Below are 21,080 nucleotides of genomic sequence, written 5' to 3'. Positions count from 1 at the left end.
TACTTCAAAAAGTTTGTAGAAAATGGAATTAAGGATGTTTATTGTGGTGCAAAAAATTTTCAAATCCATGTAGACAAGTGACATTCAAAGTAGTTCATGGAAAATGCATGTTATGAAAAAGTAGGCATGAATTTCAGTTTGTTGCACTAAAATAAAATTACCTTTTAATTCTACTTTCCCTGAACTATCTGAAGTATCCTCTATTGTTCTTCCTCTCCCGCCCTCTTTCATTATCTCTCAAGTTTTAAGAGCAGCTACAAAAAAACAAGTTAAAAATCTGTGTGCAAAGATATCTCCGTCAAATGGTAGTGTTGTGCATTTACACATGTTCTATAAAATTTGAGTAAACTCATTACTGTTAGTTCCTGGGTGGAAGAAAAGGACTCCAACAAACAGTGCCCTGTATCCTATTAGGATGTCTTAATAATAAGAACAAGCTCACAAAGAGATGAGACCTTCAGGGAGGGAGAGGCAGGATGGGGCTTAGGGGAGGAAGAAGGCGGTGGGAAGTCTAAAGAGTTAGCCATAGGACGCCTCAGTTTCACATGGCCGGGGCCAGGTTGGATGTGGTAATGAAGCATTGATTACAAGAAGAAAGATGAAATGGCCTTTGCTCATTCATTCTTTTTATCTCCTAGCCGTGGAAGACAGAAAATTGTTCATAGGAATGGTTTCGAAGAAGTGTAATGAGAATGATATCAGGGTGATGTTTTCTCCATTTGGCCAGATAGAAGAATGCCGGATTCTCCGGGGACCCGATGGGCTGAGTCGAGGTGAGTGTGCCTCTATGAAATCGCTTTCCTTAAGTGCTAATTGGAACTCTGTGTCTTAGTCAAGGTGGATGTAGGCACTGCTTACAGCACGAGGTCACCCTGTAATATGTCCCATGTGATAAAGTTATCCAACCTGAACTTTTCACCGTGGTTGAGATGAGCACTTTTTATTTCTCCGGTTGAGAAGGTCTTGCTGCCAGCATATTAGCTCAGGTTATCACTGTCTGATGGGGAGCCTGACAGGCTGCCCTATTGGTACACATCCTTTCTCAGCCTTCAACCGAAGCAGATTTAGGGGGCCAAGGAGGAGACATGAAAGATGAGAAAGGCTATTTGTTGCTTTCTTTTTGGTCTTCTGGCTTTCTGCCTGTACCTGAAAGAAATGTTATCACTTGGTTCTCTTGACAGTGACACAAAGCAAGAAAAAAAAATGCTGATGCTCACATGTAGTTCAGAGCAGATACAGATTAAGGGTAACTGGGCCCGTGTCGGAATGTTACAGATTTATTTCAAAAAAGTAAAACTCCTGGAGTCTAAGCCCAGAGAATCCTTGAAGTGACAGAAGATGACTGTGCCCTGAAGAAGACTGTAGGCTCTGCTTTGCTGGGACCCCGAGCCTTGGTGAAGCAACCATACAGAATAGCTGGAATCACTGGTCTTTTCCCACGTTCGCCTCCCGCTTTGACAAGACCACACACCCCCTTCCTTAAACTGTTCATAAAGGTGGACACTGGGTGCTCACACTTGTCTGTCACTCCAAAGTGGAAGTATTTATGTAGAACATGTCTTTTCAGTCTTTATAAGAAATCCTGACTTTCGCAACATGGCAAGGTTTTCATTGTTATTAATGTGGTTACCAGTGCAGTGTCCATGGGGCTAATTAGCAACTTAGTTTCATTCTCCATTTCTGGTTCTGGACCTTTCCTGGTCCCCGAAGCCACTTGCTGAAAGGAAAACCTAGGCGGTAAGTATCAGGGCGCACTAATTTCCACCTACTTCACTAGCTGCCAGCACCATGTGAGGAAGAACATTTGTTTTTGATTCTTAGACATGTCAGCTGCTAGAATTGAACACTCAGAGAACAAAAGTTCCACCTACATCCACCTCCAGAGCCCCAAAACAGAGGTACTCTGGAGGAAGATCAGAAGGTGATGCAACACCTTAAAATGTTTGCTTCCTGTGTTTTTCTCTGAATGTGGTTTAAAGCGGGGAGGGGCAAGATCAGTGTGTAGATCAGTTTATGCATTCGCTAACAACTCTGAAATTCTTGTGCACCTAAAAGATGTGATTCTTTAAAAACTGGACAAGATGTGATGCAGAGTGCAGTCTCTACACAGTACACCTGGCACTTGAGGCTTGGCTTATCACTGTCACCAGGGCCAACCAGAGCAGGCCCTCGTTCTAACAGACGAACAGCCTCTGGTTCCTGTGCAACCTCACAAACAGAAGGACAGTAGCACGCATACTACTCAGCACATTCAAGCCATGAGAGCTTTGAATAAACACCTGGTCATCTGATTCTGCCACATCCATTTTATTTACATACTCGCCCACTTTTGCAGACAGTAGGAGAGAGAATACCGTGGGAAAAAGCATCATGGCCAAATAAAGAATAAAATGTTTAGGAAAGACATGAGAACATTTTTGTAATCCCTTTTCTGCTGCTTATTTAATATTTACAATCATTTTTCTCTCTGTTATTTCGTTTTGATTCTCCAAGGTATAGAGCAAGAAGAAAGGACCAAAACAAGAAGACCCTTAAATTAGTCATATTGAAATTTATAGTGTTTTAGAGGTCAGAGTTGCCAAGTTCAAGTGCTAGAACTTCTAGTGACATGGAACTAGGGCCCTAGTCAATTGTTCTGTGTCTGATCCTCGGTTTCCTCAGTTGTAAATGACAGCAGTAAAAATAGCCGTGCTGCTTGTCTCACAGGGAACCGCTAATTTCTGATATGATGGCTTTCAGTCCAAGCCTACTACGTAGATGGGTTGGTAGAGAGGCCTTGAACGTGGAGCTTGAGTGCTGGCTGTGGGCTCCCCTCTGCTTGGCCGGCCAGTTTAGGAAATGACTCTCCGTCTCACTTTCTCCACGTGTCCAGTGGGGACAGCAGTGAATAGCATTGCTGCCTGAAGCATTTGGAGCTCCTTGAGCACGTGTTAGTTATTTCTGCAGATAAGATTTTATAGCAGCCAAAACTTTCATGGGAAAGAGCAAGACACACAGTGCTTAACAAGAGAACTTTAGCTAATTTGATCTGCCATTTGGTTGATTAACCAGCACTTGACACCAGAAGCAGCCTGTTTCTGGAACAAGTTATGGGAGCCCTCTCATCAATATTTTATGCAAATGATGGCTCAATGTAAAGAAGAGAATACTCCTCCCTCTTCTCCCTTCCTTTTTATTTTTAACAGAAAATAGTTTCTGGTGAACTGATGAGAATTCCCTATTGCAGAAAAAAAAGGAAAGAAAGAAAATAACTCATTTGTAACCATTTGTTCTGAAATATAAAGACAGACAGTGTGTGTTTTTCAATTAGCAGTGCCCAGGGACCATTGGCTACAGGGGCCTGCTCCTGAATCAGTGTGTTTGTTGAAAGAACAATTCTCTTTCATGCTACTCTTTTGCTTTCATTAAAGAATTGTGGTTTTCAATCAAATATTAATAAGTGTCTCCCATTAGTGGCACTGCACATAAAGGACACTCAGCATTTCTGTTCTCCCTGTCTGTCGCTGGCTCAGCTGTTTAAAAAATAAATAAATAAATAACGACTCAGTGAAATGAAAGCTTGGCTGCCCTGAAAAGATGTACCTTCTAATACAAATCCAGGATATAAACCATTCACTAGGAGAGTTTCCAAATCAAACCATTTGATTATGATGAGGGAGAAGTGCCCTTGAGTGGTTCACTCTTTTTCTTGGTCTGCTTTTGCCCAGTTTAACTTCAGAAATGGAGACAAAGGAAGCAGTTGGTCCAGCAGGCTCCCTGTACCACCCCAACATGTTTCTAATGCCAGATCAGTCGTTATGTTCTTCCCTCAGAGGCACTGCACTGTGCTTTCTCCAGGCTTGGGGACTCAGCACCCTCCTGCATCACAGCAGTGGGCTGCTCAGACCAACAGCTTACTCATCAAGCCCTGCTATGCCTGCATTTAGGATCACAACCCACCCCCCCCCACCCCACCCCACCCGGCAATAAAGAATATTTTAAAATTCCCCTCATTACTCACCAGCACCAGCCACTGTTCCAGAACAGCCACTCTGGGGAAACTGTCGTGAATCTACATGGAAAGCACCTAGAACCCGCCAAGCACATGAAGCTTCTCAACAAACATGGGGACTCTTCTTCACTGGAAGCAAGATGCCCATCTGCAAGTGTGCACTTCTCCCTGTGGGGACAGCGTCCCCTTCTGATAATTTTTACCGCTTGGAAAATGTAGTTTGGAGATGCTTTGAAGCAACTTCAGTTTACCCAGATGGTTCTACAGTGGCAGCTTAACCTCTCAAGCCTGTTGTATGAGCCTTCACTGGAAAAAAATAATAATAATAATGAGCAGGATACCACTAGCCCACCCCTAGCAATTCAAATGAGTTGTTTGCCCTCAACAGCCAAGCTTGAAGTTTCCAAACCAAATGTCTCAATTTGACAGTGTCACCTTGGCATGTTGATGTCCTAAAATACTCTTAACCATATCCCACATTCCGAATGGGCTATTTCAGTGCAGTCTGCAGAGTTTTCTGCACCATGGCAATTGAGTTTCTAATTCAGAGACAATAAAGGAGTGTATTTCATTTTCTTTCCCACAAACTGTAGTCAGATCTTCACTGCCATTTAAGGTAACTTTCTGCTTGTTTAAGAATATTCCAGCTGTGTTTATGGTGTTTCAACGTTTCCCTGCCAAAACCCTTGACAAATGAATTGGCAGTATTTTCAGGGATGTTGGAGAGCCCAGACTGGATTTAGCCATTAAATCTTCATTTGTTTTTGCTCTAGCTGATCAGGGCAGGATATAATAGGATAGGACTTTTGATACTAAAACATACAGAGAGAATGTACATTTTGATCACAGTTTAGTCCTGCCTGAAAAGTACCTTAACATTCAGATACTTGGAAACTTTCATGCCGCCCCCCCCCCCCCCCGGATTACTGACTGCATTTTGCCATCTTTTTCTAAACATAATCTCCCAATCTCACCTCAGTGATGAGATTCACCAGCTGTTTAGTAGATCCTGGTCTGAACATAGCCTCAGGCATCATAAATGAATGATGTCCCTATGCCAGTTTTAAATCAACTCAGCCAACATTGGGGATGATGCATTAGACTATTGATTTTTATGCCCCACCACTGTACTGGTAGCGTGTGTTTAAGGAGTCCTGCCACAGCTAAAAGGATACAGCAAGGGAAGCTGGCTGCGCTATCTTTCTTCGACTGACTAGGAATTTATAAACAAGTTTTCCGTAGCTTGAACTCTGCTCCGCATTGCCCAAGTTATTTTAAATTATGCTTTGTTCAGTTGAAATACAGCAGGCTGCTGCACCTCTCTCAGAGAAGTGGCAGAAAAGCAAGAGGCCCTGGCATTGTTCAAACTTTTAAAAGTACTTCTGTATGTGTGTATGTGTGTGCCTGTGAAGCAAGAATTCATCTGGTTCTCTAAAAATTCTCTTGCAGCTCAGAGAAAAGGTAGAACGCCTGAGTTAAGATACCCTTTCAATTGAAATGACAAGTGTAACCGATGTGTTCCAAAATCATCTCTGTGACAGGGCTACGTGCTTTCCTTAGATCCTGTCTGTAGGAGGAAATTACTTTGCGAAGCCTTTCCCCAGTCAATCATTTATCTGTTTTAGCAGCAAGAAGGTAACCTCATGGAAATAGGAAGCATTCAGCTCCTTTCATTTCTGTTAGCAATCTGTGGCATTCTCAAAGAGGAGACAATAAGTAATTGCAAGGTAAATTACAGGTTGGCCACATTGACAGAAGTCCCTTTTTTTTTTCCTGATTGTTTTTATTTGTGATTATGTATTTGGAGGTTTTAAAATAGTCTTTTACATGTGACCATACCTGAATCCCCTCCCCACCAAAAAAAAAAGAAAACAAACTTCGTTATTCTGATACCTGTGTCTCCCCAGTCTACTTCCTCCATATTTTGCTCTGTAGTCAGGTCTGCTGAGACTACACATTCGGTAGTCCAAAACAGTAGAGGGCTAACCTGTTGTCAAAATCCTGCTGCTCCCAGAACCGCATTTGTAGTAGAGGATGGGAACAATTGTGACCCAAGAGATACCTGTCCAATGGAAAGCCTTCTAGTTGGCTATGAAATCAAGCCAGCAGCTGGTCTCAGTGCTCACAGTTTATGTGGCCCCATGTTAGTAAAAAGCCAAGGATTGGAGAGCCAATCCCAAAGTGGGTTTGCAGTGGTGTTGAAGGAAACTTAAAATCTTTCCATAGGACTAGTCTGACCACCTGTTTGAGACAAATTACAAAGATTAGCAGGCTACCATTCCAAGAAGCATTTGGTCCTGAAATCACTTAACTTCATCCAGAGTGGCATAGAGATTGAAAAGTTTCAACATACAGTCCCACTTTATAAATGACACAGTAATCCTTTTAAGTCATTGAACACAGCACACAGTTCAGAACTTGACAGGAACCCCTGAGGAGACAGCTTCTCAGTTACTGTACCACTGCCAGTAGAATAAAAAGGTTAAAGAAGTCATCATATTTGTCAGGTCATTTTTTGGATAGGGTAAGGATTTTACAATTGGAAACATCAGTCAAGTTTTTAATTGCAAGTTTCATACAGGAAAGGGCAGTGGTCTGAGGTTATAATGTTACTATTCTATTGCTCATGCTCTTCTTCTGAGACCAATTAACCGCTGTCTTTCTCTAAGTTGCTTGTAGAAGTCCTGCTTGTGTGAAATTGTGGTAAATGCATAAACTGTGCCTTACTAGATTCTTCTAGACATTTTCCATCTTCTTTATGCATTTTAACCTCCTTTGGAAACTTGGTTTGCCACATGAGCCTAGAGACTAACAGCAAATGAGTGAATTAACGATCTTCTTGGCTATAAAAAGTGGAATCAGTCAGGCTTCTCATGATTTCAGATCAGTCTCCACTAGATGATTTACTTTGGCCTCCATTTGTAGTCTCAAGATGAAAAGTGGGAAACCAAAAATTTCTTGGTGTTACTTCGCCTGTTAATGTTGGTGATGATCACAATGTCTTTGAAGCAATGTTACTTTGCAACAGATGGTAAATTTGGGACTCTTAGTTTTAGAGCTCAGTATCAACAGGGAAGCCAGCAGAGTCACTGTCATCTGTCTCACACTCTATTACACACATCGTCTAGATGCCTTCGAAAAGGCCACTCAGATGTTTTTATTGATGGCAAAAACTACAGTCAGCCTAGGTACAGGCGTCATGTTTAAATAGTAGGTTCCTTCAGCTGCTACACTGTCAGAACTGTATGAAACAGCTCAGTATTCATAGCAAGCTAGACTTCATTCAGGATTCTTGGGCCAGCTTAACCCAGAGGCGAATTTCCATATACTGAGAGTTTTTGTGTATTAAAAAATTACAGCATGATGCAAAAAAAATGCATTGACTTATTTTTATGACTGGATGTCATTGTGCTTTGGGGGTATTGGGCAGGTGTTGCTTTCTCTTATTGCTGTTTGATTAGAAGATGCAACAACAGTATTGACTTGATAATCTCACCAGGTATACATACAAAATGAAAGAAGAAAATATGTTTTATGACTCCTGAATTGATTTACATAAACCAAACAATCTGCTGGCTGCTTGAATGTAGAATGCTCTATTTTGCTTATCGGCCACAGGGGCAACAATCTCATATTGTTGATGCCAGAATTCTGCTTTCATGCATTCGCTCTGAAATGACAATAGGCTTCAGCCTCACAGTGTTTAGATCTGCTTCATTTGGAAATCTTTTAAGTAGTAATAATAATAATGTTTTGAGGAAATTGAGTGGAACACTAAATTATTCTCTGATACCTAAGTTCAAACTGTGCAAGGCTAAAGAAGCTGAAAATCAATGCACTTTTAAAGTCATTAGAGATCATAAGTGAAGTAAGTCTGCTTTAGCTAAGCTTTTAGTGTGCAGTGGTATTATTATAAAATCAGCCTGAATCTGCATTAATTTCACAGTCTTTTTCTCTAAGAAGCCCAAGGGTGCATGATGAATAAAATGTAAATTTCAGAAGGCAGTGTTTTTATTAGTGAAAAGGGCAATGAGCCATGTAGTTGGAGCAGTGACCTGCATGGTGGCCAGTGCTGGTACAGGAGGCAGAATCCAGCACTATAGATTCTAGTTATTGTATACCATAAGAAAAACTAGATATGGAAACTTCGATGGGTCTCAAAGTAGGTGTTCAGAGAAATGTACATTGCCTTGTGTTTATTAGACTTTAGGTTAAATCTCTGATACATTTCAGAAGTCACTGCTTTCATAAGCTGTACAAAATTTTTATACAAATAAATTCTATGTAAATTTTTAATTTTTTGCTTTAACTGCACTGCTGAATGTTCTTAGAGGAATAGAACATTTGTTTTTGTTAATGGTTAATAATTACTAAATCGTTTCTATTGGGTTTTGTATATTTGCTTGCATTTAAATAGCATCAGTTTCTATTTGTACATATGTATTTTTAACTACGTGGAAGGGATTAGATATATTTATTTGCTGACATTCTGAGCTCTTGAAATTTATTTGCTAATTTGCCCTTTGTGTGAGCATTTTCTTATTAGCTTCTTTGAAATCAGCGATAAAATTTGAAATACAAAGCCCTGATGTGTGGATGCCCTCAGTAAACGTCATCAGCCAAGGAGAAAATGAGAAACGGCAACTTTTTATTTTAGAAAATGCAAACTAGATCTTGCTAATTTCAAACCCTGTGGCTAAAAAAAGTACCCAACTTCATTCCCTAGTTTTTTCATTTAAAAAAATAAACTAATAGATAAATCTTTCTGCTGTGGTCAGATTAGCAAGTCAGCACTGTAACAAAAAAAAAAAAAAAAAGACGAAACCAAAGAAGTTGTTTACTTTTATGTACTACTGAGAACAGTGTCGTCTTGTGGCAGTTCTCGTAGACTGTGTTGGTTTAACAAGCGTCCAACCCTTTTGTCTTGTTGTTTTTTGTCTTTCCTGCTCCCTGTCCCCTTGTTTCCCACAGGCTGTGCGTTTGTCACATTTTCTACAAGGGCAATGGCACAGAATGCAATCAAAGCCATGCATCAGTCTCAGACCATGGAGGTACTGTATCATCTGCCCTTTCTTTGTTTTCTTTGTGCAAATGATGGGGAATGGTAAAGCAATTCTCTCCTGTGTGGATTGTTCACATGACAATCACAGATTTCAACTTTCACCATCTCACTTCTCATTCATTCACCTCTCTCTCTCTGTCTCCCCCCCTCCACTCTTGGCCCCCTGCTCCCTCTCTCCTTCTCTCTCTGTCTCTCCATTTTCCCCCTAATGACTTGAAATGCATTAGTAAAACCTTCCATTTGTTGTACAGTTATTTTTTGAGCCTTTTATTTCAGCAGCACAGGTCTTGCGATGTAAAGTGTTGATCACTTTAAGCAAAGTGTGATTCTGGACCTACAGGATCAAACACATTCCCCACCCCAGGATTGGTATGGATCCAACAATAACAGCCCCCACCCAAATTGCTGCTTTCCCTGTGCTAAGTCGCAAAGATCTCTTTGTTCTGTTTTTTTTTTTTTTTTTTTAATTTGGTGTCAAGTTAATCTAGTCAACCAGAATTGTGTTTTTGCACCTCAAGAATGTTGGAGAAAGTTAATATTTCTCCTGCTTAACAGTGAGAATGTTAATTTATGCATTTTCCCCTGCAAAATTTTAAAGTGAGCAATGACAAAGAAACACAAAGGCTCAAATGTTATCTCCTAAGGAGAGATAGTGGCGTAGGGGAAGACAAATACACTGGTGTGGGTGTATACCCACAAATGTAGATACTCTGTACTTTGAGTCTGTGATTTGGGTCATGGCCTTTCAGAACTTTGCACAAAAGCATTCCGAGAGTGATATACTTAAATTACTCTGTATTGTCTGATGGAATCATTTGGGAGTGCATGTTCTGCTGTATTGTGTGTACTGTATCTTTGTGTATGGGTGATCTTTTCTGGAGGTGGCCTTGTGGTGTTAAACTATGTTTTCATATTTTGGGGAAAAAAGATATTTTCACTTTTATTTGATGTGCTAAAAACTTCTTTATTAATTGTTTGGGCTCCTTTTTTACTCCCACTTTTTGGGGGTTTTATTTTTTGTTTGTTTGTTTGTTTTTTGCAATGCTGCACCTCCCAAAGCACGCTGGGAGCTAAGTGATCGTTATGCGTTGTTTTGTGGGCAACTTTTTTTGTAATGAATCAAAAGGTGGGTGGAAAGGGGGGAAGGCGTGTGCATGGCATTGTCACTAAGTGTTTACTGTACTTTTCTGAATTGTGATACCAGCATTGCAAAGCCTATTGTCTTTTTTGAATGTTCATTTTGACTTTGATATTTAACATATCTTATATAATCAATGTGTTTTCCTTTCAGTGCAATGCATTTTTAAGACACTCCTAGCCCCCACCTGAAAGCAAGCTCAGGTGAAAATCAGCCATGCTAAGAAATAATTAGCTGGATTTGAAATATCTAGGGATCCAGTCTTGTCCACCATATAGTTTTGTATGTGATAGTGTTTTGGTTCCCCCTTTCTTTTAACTTACTGTGGATCAGTCTGATTTCCAGCTGTAGTTTGAAGATGAAAATGAAAGTGCTATTAGGGAAACAAAAATTGAAAAGTCTTAACCTGTATTTATTTTCCATGTATGTCTCATTCTTAATTATTTTCACTTCCTGTAATTTAGCAATTTGGACCCAAGCCAGTTTCCCCTTAGATCATTTTTTTAATGTAAATTCCTTCGATGCTGTGAGAAACAGTGCCATCCCGCTCCTTTGCTCAGAGCCCCATGTAATGCCACAGAGATGAAATGCCCACGGGATCTGGGTTCTCACATCTCACTGTAGTAGCAGGGCTCAAAGGTGAGCAGAGAAGAGGGTGAGCCCAGACCAGAGAAACAGAAGGTTCCTGTGATGGAAAGAACTTGCTACAGGGGTTGGGGCATATTTATTTTTCAGAAATCCTTGACCCTTTATTATTATCTCTGTCATTAAGATATCAAATTTGGTATACTTGTTTCTGAAACTGGACACCCATACTGGAAAAGGGACCATCTCCAGACACTTGAGTTTCTTGCTCAGCTTAAAGAAACTGACATTTAAATAGAAGATCAGGGATTATGCAATCAAATTGTAATTGTACCACTGAAGCAGTTTTTCTTATTTAACTACATTACTTTCAGGACTCTGACATACATTAACCAAGGTGTTTTGTCTAGTTCAAAATCATATGTATCTTAAAAGAACAAGATCTTAAAAACAGTTCATTTGATATTGTGCCTTCCATGTCTCTACTTTCCTCCACTCTATCCTTACCCCTTTTTTTTCCCTTCCACAGTTTAAACAAGTCATTTTTTAAAGCCATGACCTTTGGCTTAATTTTTGGCTTTCATATCACTTTGTAGTACTTAAGGAATAAAATAATAATACATATACTGTTAGGAGGAGATGCTATAATTTGTGATGGAAGACATTGTATGCGACAACAACCCTTTCCATGCAAAACCTCTTCTCTATGTAATTTCTATCTGGAGAATATTTTGCTGTCTTTACAGTGATGAAACGTTGAAATATAGAGAAGAGAAACAAAAAAATGCGTTAAATATTTTTTAATGGGAATGTTATTTTTATGCAGTTTACTGACATATAACATTTTGTGCGGTGATGCTGCCTACCAGAGCTGAAGACAGATAGGCTGGCAGTTCACTGAAAACAGTCTTATCATTTTTCTCACTTTAAAAAAAAAAAAAAAAGACAGCATTGCCTCATGTATTCAGGACTACCTCCCCAGTAACTACACATGGTGATGAGGGGGGGGAAATGCAAGTTTGTTTTCTAGAAGAAAGAAAAATGACCCAAAGGGAATAGAAGGGAAAAGCTCATTTAAATAGGGATATAACATTTCTGAGAAGAGAGAGAAAGCAAGGTCTATTATCATGCTGAGTTTCAATAATAAAAGTTTTTATTTAATCACTCGGGTCGAATTACTTCTTTTTACCTCAGCAAAACTGAACAGCTTTAATTGTGATGAAATGTGAAGGCAAGCAATGCTAAGGAGGAAAGACTGGAGAGAGGGATGGGGGTTCTGCTGAGTACTCACCAGTAGCAAGTGTTTTCAGAGGTGCTTTGCAAAGGAGAGCTTTGTGCTTGAGGTGTTAGGCTGTTATTTTCCCTGATGATTTTATCTGCTTCAAAAAGGAATTCAACCTACTCTCTGACCCTGGCTATTTCTTTGTTACTACCCCTACTCCTTGCCTTTTAAAGGAAATTGAATCTGCAAGAGGCTGCCTGAATGCTGAGGTTCCGGGAGCTAGGGAAGTTTAGGGAGAGAAGCCACGTGGACTCCTCCTCCTAACACTTAATATGTCTCCTTTGAACTAGATGGTGCTTCTCTTTCGCTGCTTTTGTTTTTGTTTGTTTTTTTTTTTGTTTGTTTGCTTGTTTTTTTGATTTACAGCGTCTCTGAAGATTTTAGATAGAGTAGGTATGACAAGGAAGAGAGGCCTTTCTGAAAATATATGAACAGTTACTTTGGTCAGTGCCTATGTTTTCTGAAAATCATCTTTCACACACATTTCCTAAAATGAAAACCGCTTCTCCCTGTTATTGCTGGATTGATATGGTACCCACGTTTCCAGTGTTGAAAAATACATAACTAAAAGTGAGACAGAGTAAATAAATGTAGAGATATTATTTCCATTCCCATTACAATTTCCCCCTCTCTCTGTCCTCTGACCACATCAAGTCTATCTTGAAGACAGGCAAACCAGGAAGCCTAATTCAAGAGCATTGATAAAGTCTGTTGTTGCTAAGGAGGCACTGGCCCTTGAAGGAAGACAGGTGGACAGTTTAATAATCAAAACAAGAAAGCGAATGCCTTCAGCCACACCGGATCCCCCAGAGATGCCAATGATAATGTCTGGAATTTTCCATCCGTGGTGCTATTCAGAGAAGAAGGAATATCAACCCATTTTTAAGCTATTCCAGACCTTTCCATGCACTCCAAGGTAGTTTGAGAAAGATGGGTCCAGTGCTGACTAAGTACTATGAGAGGATTCAACCAAGCTGTAACTTCCTCTTCACTTTCCAATGTGTCTGACCACAGGGCTGCTCTTCACCTATCGTGGTGAAGTTTGCTGATACTCAGAAGGACAAGGAGCAAAGGCGCCTCCAACAGCAGCTTGCACAACAAATGCAACAGCTCAACACTGCCACCTGGGGGAATCTGACAGGTCTGGGCGGACTCACTCCACAGTACCTGGCGGTAAGTGCTGGAGGCAGGCAGTCCACGTGTGGCATCCAGAAGGCAGAGGCATTTACCTACTGCACTCTTGAAGCCTGCTTTTCCCCTGAGTATGCTAAGGAGTTCATTTCCAGTAATTTTGAGTCTCAGAAAATAATTGAAATCAGCATTTATGCAGAATATTTTTCCAAGTTAAATGAACTCGCATAAGAACATAACTAATTTAATTCTTGTTTGATGTAGGCTGGGCCAAAGTCCCACAGGCTAAATTTCTAGGCAGTGTTTCAAAGGCATCATACAGTCCTGTTCTAGTTACAGCATGTTTGCTAGCTGATTATTTGAAAATACTGAGACACCTGTGGTTGAGAACCTGCAACGTGGCCAGTCAGTAGGGCCTCAGTTGAAATCTCTTTGAATTTGGCATTTCATGATCTTGGGTCTTCCCAGAGGAACTATATTGACGATATCATAGGCGTCTTACTTTACGTATTTGAAACAAACAAAAAAAAAAAAAAAAAAACCTTTCAGGCTGAACAGACCCTTTCATCCATCTGTTACATTTCATGGTTCCTGAACTTCACTCTCTATTTTCCTTTCTGCTTTTCATTTCATTTTATCAGGGTCTTTATTGGAATACTGTGATCAGAGTTTAAAGCCATTCCGCTGGTAAGAACGGAGCAGGACAGAGTAGTGACCATCTCATATGGAACTTAAAACGTCTTCACGCCAGCTGGACAGTAGCATTTGTAGTAACCAGGTGACGTGTGAGCTGGAAGCCAATGAATAATCTACAGTTTTTATTTTTTACTTAAACTTCTGCTAAATCATACTCTTCTCCCCCAATTTTCCTGCTTTGGAATCTAAATGCTAAAAACCTCACATTTATTCTTGTATTTTGTTTTGTGAATTTGGGTCTTTTATTCCAGCCTCAGAGAGAGAAAGAGAGAAATAGCATGCATACGCAGACACTGCTGTATTTGTGTCCTAATTCTGTCACTTTACATTTTTACTCTCCCTCTTAGGATTGTACCATCCATTAGCTGTACTTTGTAGCAGAAACTATCCTGTTTGGTAAAGAGTCCTCCCTACCACTTTGGGAGGTGAGCTTATCCTACCTGTAAAGATGAGGACAGGGAGATTCAAAGAGGCTATGTAACTTTATCCCAGACCACGCAGTTGCCAGTGGTCCATGGGATTGCAGCTCTGCCTGTTCCGCCCGTCTTGCAAGGTTGCTTGCCTGATGATTCTCTGAGTACAGACTCAGATTATGTTTGTCTTTTTACCAGTCCCATCCCCAGTGCCCAGTGGGGGCTGGTATGTAGTGGCTACTCAGTACACCATTGGTTATAGGAAGCTTGCTTTTCCTATCTTTATCTGAGTTGTTAATATCTGAGCATTGACCAAGTTTACTCTCACCTGCCAGCTTTTTTTTACCTCTTATCTACAAGATGTCATGAGAGATTTTGTCATATGCTCTGTTAAAAAAAAAAAATGTCATTTTTCTGGCCTACCAGTCTAGAAACTTTTTTAAACCAAAAATGAGTTTAGCTTAATGATTATTTGTTTTTCACAAACTTGGGCTGTTCAGGTTTTCATGGACCATCAGTTCGATTATGCATTCCAGAGTTTTTATCCAAGATTGACATCGTGCTCACTTTGTCATAGTTCCTAAGAGCCCAGTTTCCTGCTTAACCATTTTTGAAAACCAGGACACATGTGCCCACCCTCAGTCTTGTGGCACATCTCCCAAGCTCCACAGCTTACAGAAATCTCTGGCACATGTTCTGTGACCACTCTGCAAATTATTTCCATACCTGAAAGAAAATTAATCTCAGCCTCATGTATAAAAACATGTTTTTAGAAGCTCTTACTATGTCTTCTGTCACGGGCTTTGATTCTTATTTAGCAGTGTTGGTTCTAACCATTGTCGTTGAAAGACATGCACTCTGAAAGGAATCTTGGCCCCCAAGCACCCACCTACCTCAGTGTTTCCTGACAGATTCTGACCCTGGAGCACTAGAGCTTGTTTATCCATGGAAATAGCCTTGGTTTAGTGGCATATTGGTACTTCCACTTACCTCAGCAGGTGGTATTAACGCCACAAAATATCCTCAAAGCTAATTTAATTTTACTTTTATTCTTTAAGATTTAATATGAGGAGGGGGTTGGGACTTAGAAGCATTAAAGAATGGAAAACTCAATAAGTTAACTCAGAAGTGATATATTTCTGCAATAAACTGAGTGATCACTAGCTTCTCTCATTCATTCTCTCTCTCTCTCTGAGTGTGTCTGTATATGAGAGGGAGAGAGAGAAATACCTTGGCAGTGTATTCCATGAACACTGCAGATATTTTTCTGGGTTTAGTACCCATAAGTTCCACAGTATCATTGTACCCAAGACATTTAATTGACTACTGATATTCCACTCTGCTTGATGTTTATATGCAGTTGATAGGTGTCCATTTTGAGTCATACCCAGCTGCAGAGTTTTTCTTAAAAACTCAGGAGACTTACACTTGGTGAGAGGAACAACAGTGTTCTACATTTTGTTATTCACAGCTCCAAATAAAAATCTGAATGCTGTTTTTTAAGATTTATTCATTTATTTGAGAGGCAGAGTTACAGACGGAAAGGGAGAGACAGAGAGGGGGGTCTTCCACCTGCTGGTTCACTCCCCAAATGCCCATATCCATATCTGTATTGGCCTACTTTACTAAAACAAGAATATCAATAAATCCAGTCAGACACTTAGTGAAGCAGCACTGGGCAGGCATGGGAGCCCTTCAGAACAGGCCTTTCCCTTGTGGCACTCACTGATTCTGTGACGCAAGAAAATGTGTTTTTGAAAGCTCTAGGGAGACTTTTCACACACAGATAGGTTGTTTCTTTTTTTAAAAGCTTGTGTGGTACTGCATAGTTTCGGAGTACAACACACTGATCATCTTCTCTCTGCCAGGGAAGACCATCATGCAAAGGGCTGACCGTTTTCTTGGTCATCCAGTTGTGGCTCTAAGTGTGCAGCTATGACTGGGTTCATTCATGTCTGTTGTTAGGATGCTGGTCTGGATGTTGGCCTGAGAGTCAGTGAGCCCATGTGCCTTTAATGAAGAATAAAGGAAACTGAACTGTGAAGGGAAGTAGAAGAGAAGGAGGGAGTGAAGCTTGATTGACAGAGAGGAGTTAAGGTAACTCCAAGACTACAGAGAGATACAATTAGTCATGCTACATTGGTTTCAGTAGGTTTAACACCTGGTTGTTTAAAAGAGTAAATTGATTAATTGTTTTAAGGCCCAGTGTCTGTGTTTCTTATTAGAGATTAGGCATTAATATGGATTTACACTCCCAACTCCAGGGACCTTCAGTCCATCAACAGGCAGTAACAACTGACTATAAAGGGGGAGAAACTGAACTTACTTTGTTCTCGGGTCCACACTCTGATTTTCCACTTCTGCATTTCCTTCCCAGCTCCTGCAGCAGGCCACCTCCTCCAGCAACCTGGGTGCGTTCAGTGGCATTCAGCAAATGGCTGGTAAGTGGTATTTCGTGTCTTTTCTTTTTGACCATGACCTTGTCTGAATTCTGGATTGGTTCAGAATGCAAAGATAAATGGGAAAAGAAGAAGAACCATGGGTAATCTGCTGGACTATTAGCTTTCTGTTCTCGTTGTTGAAATTGGCTCTGAAGTGGCTTTCCTGCCTTTTGCATTTCCTACCAACCTGTTCACCATGCATGACAGTTACAAAATGAAGAGGCTGAGAATTTCTGCATAGCATGCTCTGTAGTCACGTGTTGTTTTCCTGACTGGTTTTGATTGTTGGGGGGTACTCCCCACATGATTCTTATATCCAAGGCAACCAAAATGATTGACATCCCTCTAAAATTTTAATAATAGGGAGTCAATAAAAATGTTCTGACCTCCATAATGAAAGGCAACATTGCAGGCCTTTCTTTGATACAGTTTGCAGTTCCTTGATAACGACAGACAATTAACAGGGTGCCTTTTTTTTACTTCAGTGCCTCAGTTGACAGAATTGTGCATCTGAAGCTTTTATGTGGAAGTGTAGTCTTTGTTCTCGAGGAAATCAAAGTGTAACTGCGTTTGAAAGCCTGCTCATTGAAGGATTCTTTTGTATAATGAGCTGTGCCAGTAGTAACTGAGGTGCAGTGATTAGTGAAAGGTCATTCCTGCTGTGCCACCTTCCATGCTGATATCCTAACTTAACACTGAGCCAGGGAAGGCAGCATGTGCAATAAATCAGAACACAGGTGCCCATTAACCTGCCGCGAGGAACAGTTAGGAAGCTTTTTCCTTGTTTGATTCCGAAAGGGTAGGGGAGAGAGGGCAAGCGAAAGAACAGATTTCTGGCCTATTAGAATCAAGCTCAGTTTGCTTTAATCAAGGACACCCTGAATCAATGAAATGAAACCTGAGTGTGCAGAATAAAAGCCAGGTTTCTTTATCTGTCACTGTGAAAACTTTTCTGCACTTCTTTCCTTCAAATATGCATCCGTGATTTTTTTTTTTTCTTGTTTCACTTTGAATGAATCTGGAAAGACTTTCAAGAGGTTTCTACCCATGTGTGTTCTGTGATGGGCAGCCCAGTTGTCCACTGTGACTCACAGCCTCATGGTAACTCACTGTGTGATGGCATACATTGGTCTCCAATAAAAATACTACTAAATTACACACTGGATGTGAGGTCTCTTGGCATTGCCAGCTTTTACTATTTGTAATATAGCCTTTGGATAACTAGAAAAACTGTGTCTTGAAATGATAGTTATGTCATTGCAGTATCTATGAATACAGCTTTAAGAAGCTGGCCTTGGAACTAAGAAGCACATTGAGTGGTTCATTTATTTTTAATTCTGTGAAGGGAACTAGATAGACATAGCAGAGTGTTCTGTGAAGTATCATCTCCCATGATTTAGAAGGGAAAAAAAAACCTCCCAATTGCAAATTCTAAAATAAATGCTAATTAAGATTTGTCACATTTTTAGCTGATGTTTTTCTTCTAATAGTATGACCCATGTACACCCAAAATTAGGGGCTTTCCTAGAGGAAGCCTCAGGCCCTCCCACTCCCACAGTCAAATTATGCAGAAAGGGACACTGGTTCTTGAGGCTAATGCCAAGTGTGTCTTCCCCAGTGGACAGACACTCTGTCATTTTTCACTGGGACACATGTGCCTTTGCTATGCACATGGTTCATTCATTGTTGTTAGCATTAACACACTCTGTGTGTTCATTTGAAATCTAAGGGTGCCTGCGAATTACCTTCCAAAGTGCCAGGGAGCAGCTGGCTACCATAAAATCATCTGTAACTGCTCTGGGTTTTCCAAAATAACTATTTATTGAGCCTTCAATATACTAATAAATTCAGCATGCTAAGTCTGAACAGGCTATGAAGTCAAAAGCTGTACTGTCCACTCTGAACCATCATCTTGGATATTTAGAATATTCAAGAAGTGTCACAGCTCTGCCTTCTTGGCAGTTTCCATAAAGGAGTCCTTGTGGATAAGCGGGTCCCCTGTTTCTATGTACATGAAGGATAAAAGCTTTGGAGTATCTTTTTTCCAAAAAAAAAAAGAAAAAGAAACGTCATATGACCCCGTCCTATTCTTTTGTCCCAGAAGTCCGGTTTAACGTTTGTTCCTCACATTAATCTACACTGGTATCCTCAGGGGATTGTGGTGGATAGGTAGTAGCAGTACTTCCTAGAAGCAGCTTTCTCAGCTCCTCCAGTTGTGGGAGGAGCTCCCCTCTTATATGTTCAGATAAATCCCCCCCCTTCTCTGAATATTCGGGACTCCTCTGTACTCCAGCCACACTCTTGAGTTCCCAAAGAGCACAGACTGGTATCTCATGGACTCAGTCCTTAGTCCTGTGACAGGTACTGGTGACCATTTTTTAAGGGATGAATGAATAACTACATAAGTTGGCAGGCATAGGTTTATATTTTGGATACTGTGCCAATGGAGCTTAAATTAAATGCCCAGTTTTTAATTAAGAAATTTGAGTCTAGCCTTAGTATAAAACAAAAAAAAAATTGTATAAGCTACTGTCAGTTTCTTCGTGAATGAGTTGTTGAGGGTTTGATGATAGTTTGTATAATAGAAAATCTATTAGCACATAGCGCATGATAAATACAGTAGAAGCCATGTGATAATAGGATTGAAGGAACCAACCCCTCCTGATGTCACAGTGTTTGTTGATTGATGCTGTGACTTAATAAGACTGGGCACCTACACAATTTAAGTGTAGTTTTTATGTATTAACAGTTAGTAAACTTAACATATTAAAAACTACTGTAGTGGTCCAGATTAGAACACTACCAACAAAGAAAGTGAAATATTTCAGAAACTTACAGCTTGAATAACCCTCAAAACATAATAGTGTCTCGTTCAGAAGATTGAGGCTTATAGCTGGAGTCATGAAATGCCTCATGTATGTGAGCACAACATTTTCTGTAGAGGAGAAAATAAAATGACAAAAAGAAACAAAAAAGGAGTTTTAGACGGTAAGATACCAAGTAGTTGGATCAATAAAATCAAATGTGCTATCACCTGTGCCTTTTTTTTTTTTCCAGAAAGTCCTAATATTTTCCTTTAAAACTAAGAATAACTTTAAGTGGGTTTAATTCTATAAATACAGAATTTAAAAACAAAAAGGATTAGGATCACATCTTCATAAGCTGAATGCTTTTATGTACACTTTTTGTGTCTGTTTGAAGTTGTTGATTTTATTTTCCCTCTTAAAACTTCTAATGAAAAACTTCTCCATTTCCCCATTCAACTATGGCTTTTGTTCCAGGAATTTCTGAAATATCAGAAACATGGGGTCTGAGTTTGGACTAAGTCTGGATTTTTCTTGAGGGAAAGAATAAAAGAAAAGTGTCTTTCCAAAGTCTTTAATCTCTCTGGAAGGACTATCTCAAAGGAGGAACATGACAGAAAAATCAGTTTGTTTTTACACAGATCACCTTGTAATCATCCTGCAGTTTATCCTCACACTGTACCGAGGACAAAACCACTGCTGTGTTACTGTCCATTACAGCTGGGCAGCAGAGAGAGGAAGAAGGGTGAGAGCATGGGCAGGAGGGAGGGTAGGAGGGGAAGAACCACTGTGTTCCTAAATCTGAATACATGAAATGCAGGAAATTTGTATACCTTAGATAAAATTTAAAACAAAAGAAAAACAGAAATATGAAAAAGTTGGTAAGTTATGTAAGACCACAGTGCCAGTTAAGTGGCATAATATATATAAATGTATATAATTCTCAGATATCACAACTTTGAGTTAGGGGCTAATATTATCCCAATTTTATTGGGAAATAGCTGAGGGTTTAGCAAGGTTAAAAACATGTCCACAGTCATTATGGTAGTAAGTGGAAAAATCCACATTTCACATCCCACTCAACCTGATCCAAAACCTGAGCTATTTCCTTAAACTCTTGTGTGTCAGCCAATTCAGGTGTGTTTATACAAACACAGGTGATGTGCCTACACAAATGGTTTAACAAGCCAAATAACAAAGCCAGAGCCTTAGATGGAACCCAGCCTCCTAAATTAAAACGGAAGCAGTTCAGAGATAGTGACGGGAAAACTGTCTCCCTTCATTCTAGAAAACATTTCAAATTTATTAAGAATGGGCTATTCTTTGTTAGGGGAATTTCTTTTTTCTAGTGTGAGGAGTTGTTGTTAAGTAAACTACAGAAAAGAGAGAAGTATCTGTTGATGAACATGGAGGGAAAAAAAAACTTCATTTTTAATTCTGCTGGTATTAATTCCCTTCCCTTAGAATATCTGGCCTGAGGTTCAAAGATAACAATAAAACTGTGGAGTGCAAATATTTGCTCTAAACAACAAAACAG

General features: G+C 40.0%; 1 protein-coding gene and 1 long non-coding RNA gene across 52 annotated transcripts in view; one reads left to right on the top strand and one right to left on the bottom strand.

The window, feature by feature from the left end:
* LOC103350898 (uncharacterized) overlaps positions 1-16,762 on the bottom strand; it is a 30,411-nt gene extending 13,649 nt beyond the window's left edge. The window contains exons 1-2 of one of the 2 annotated variants that reach the window (XR_016219140.1): positions 16,625-16,762; positions 4,001-4,297 (exon numbers count right to left, since the gene is read on the bottom strand). This is a non-coding gene — a long non-coding RNA (uncharacterized LOC103350898). Of the gene's footprint in view, positions 1-4,000; positions 8,968-16,624 lie in introns of those variants that run through there. The other variant, XR_016219139.1, reaches the window with a different exon arrangement.
* Positions 1-21,080, top strand: part of CELF2 (CUGBP Elav-like family member 2) — a 939,267-nt gene that overhangs the window by 852,887 nt on the left and 65,300 nt on the right. For all 50 annotated transcript variants that reach the window (XM_051820872.3, XM_051820873.3, XM_070055754.2 and 47 more), the window contains 4 exons: positions 639-773; positions 8,963-9,042; positions 13,073-13,231; positions 16,676-16,739. In XM_051820872.3, the coding sequence (XP_051676832.1) occupies positions 639-773; positions 8,963-9,042; positions 13,073-13,231; positions 16,676-16,739 (438 nt within the window). The remainder of the gene's footprint in view (positions 1-638; positions 774-8,962; positions 9,043-13,072; positions 13,232-16,675; positions 16,740-21,080) is intronic.

Source organism: Oryctolagus cuniculus, chromosome 13, assembly GCF_051225735.1.
Source record: "Oryctolagus cuniculus isolate XC-2025 breed Fujian yellow rabbit chromosome 13, ASM5122573v1, whole genome shotgun sequence".
Classification (NCBI taxonomy): Eukaryota; Metazoa; Chordata; class Mammalia; order Lagomorpha; family Leporidae; genus Oryctolagus; species Oryctolagus cuniculus.
The sequence above is the reverse complement of the archived record's forward strand: the minus strand, read 5'-3'. Positions and strand labels throughout refer to the sequence as shown.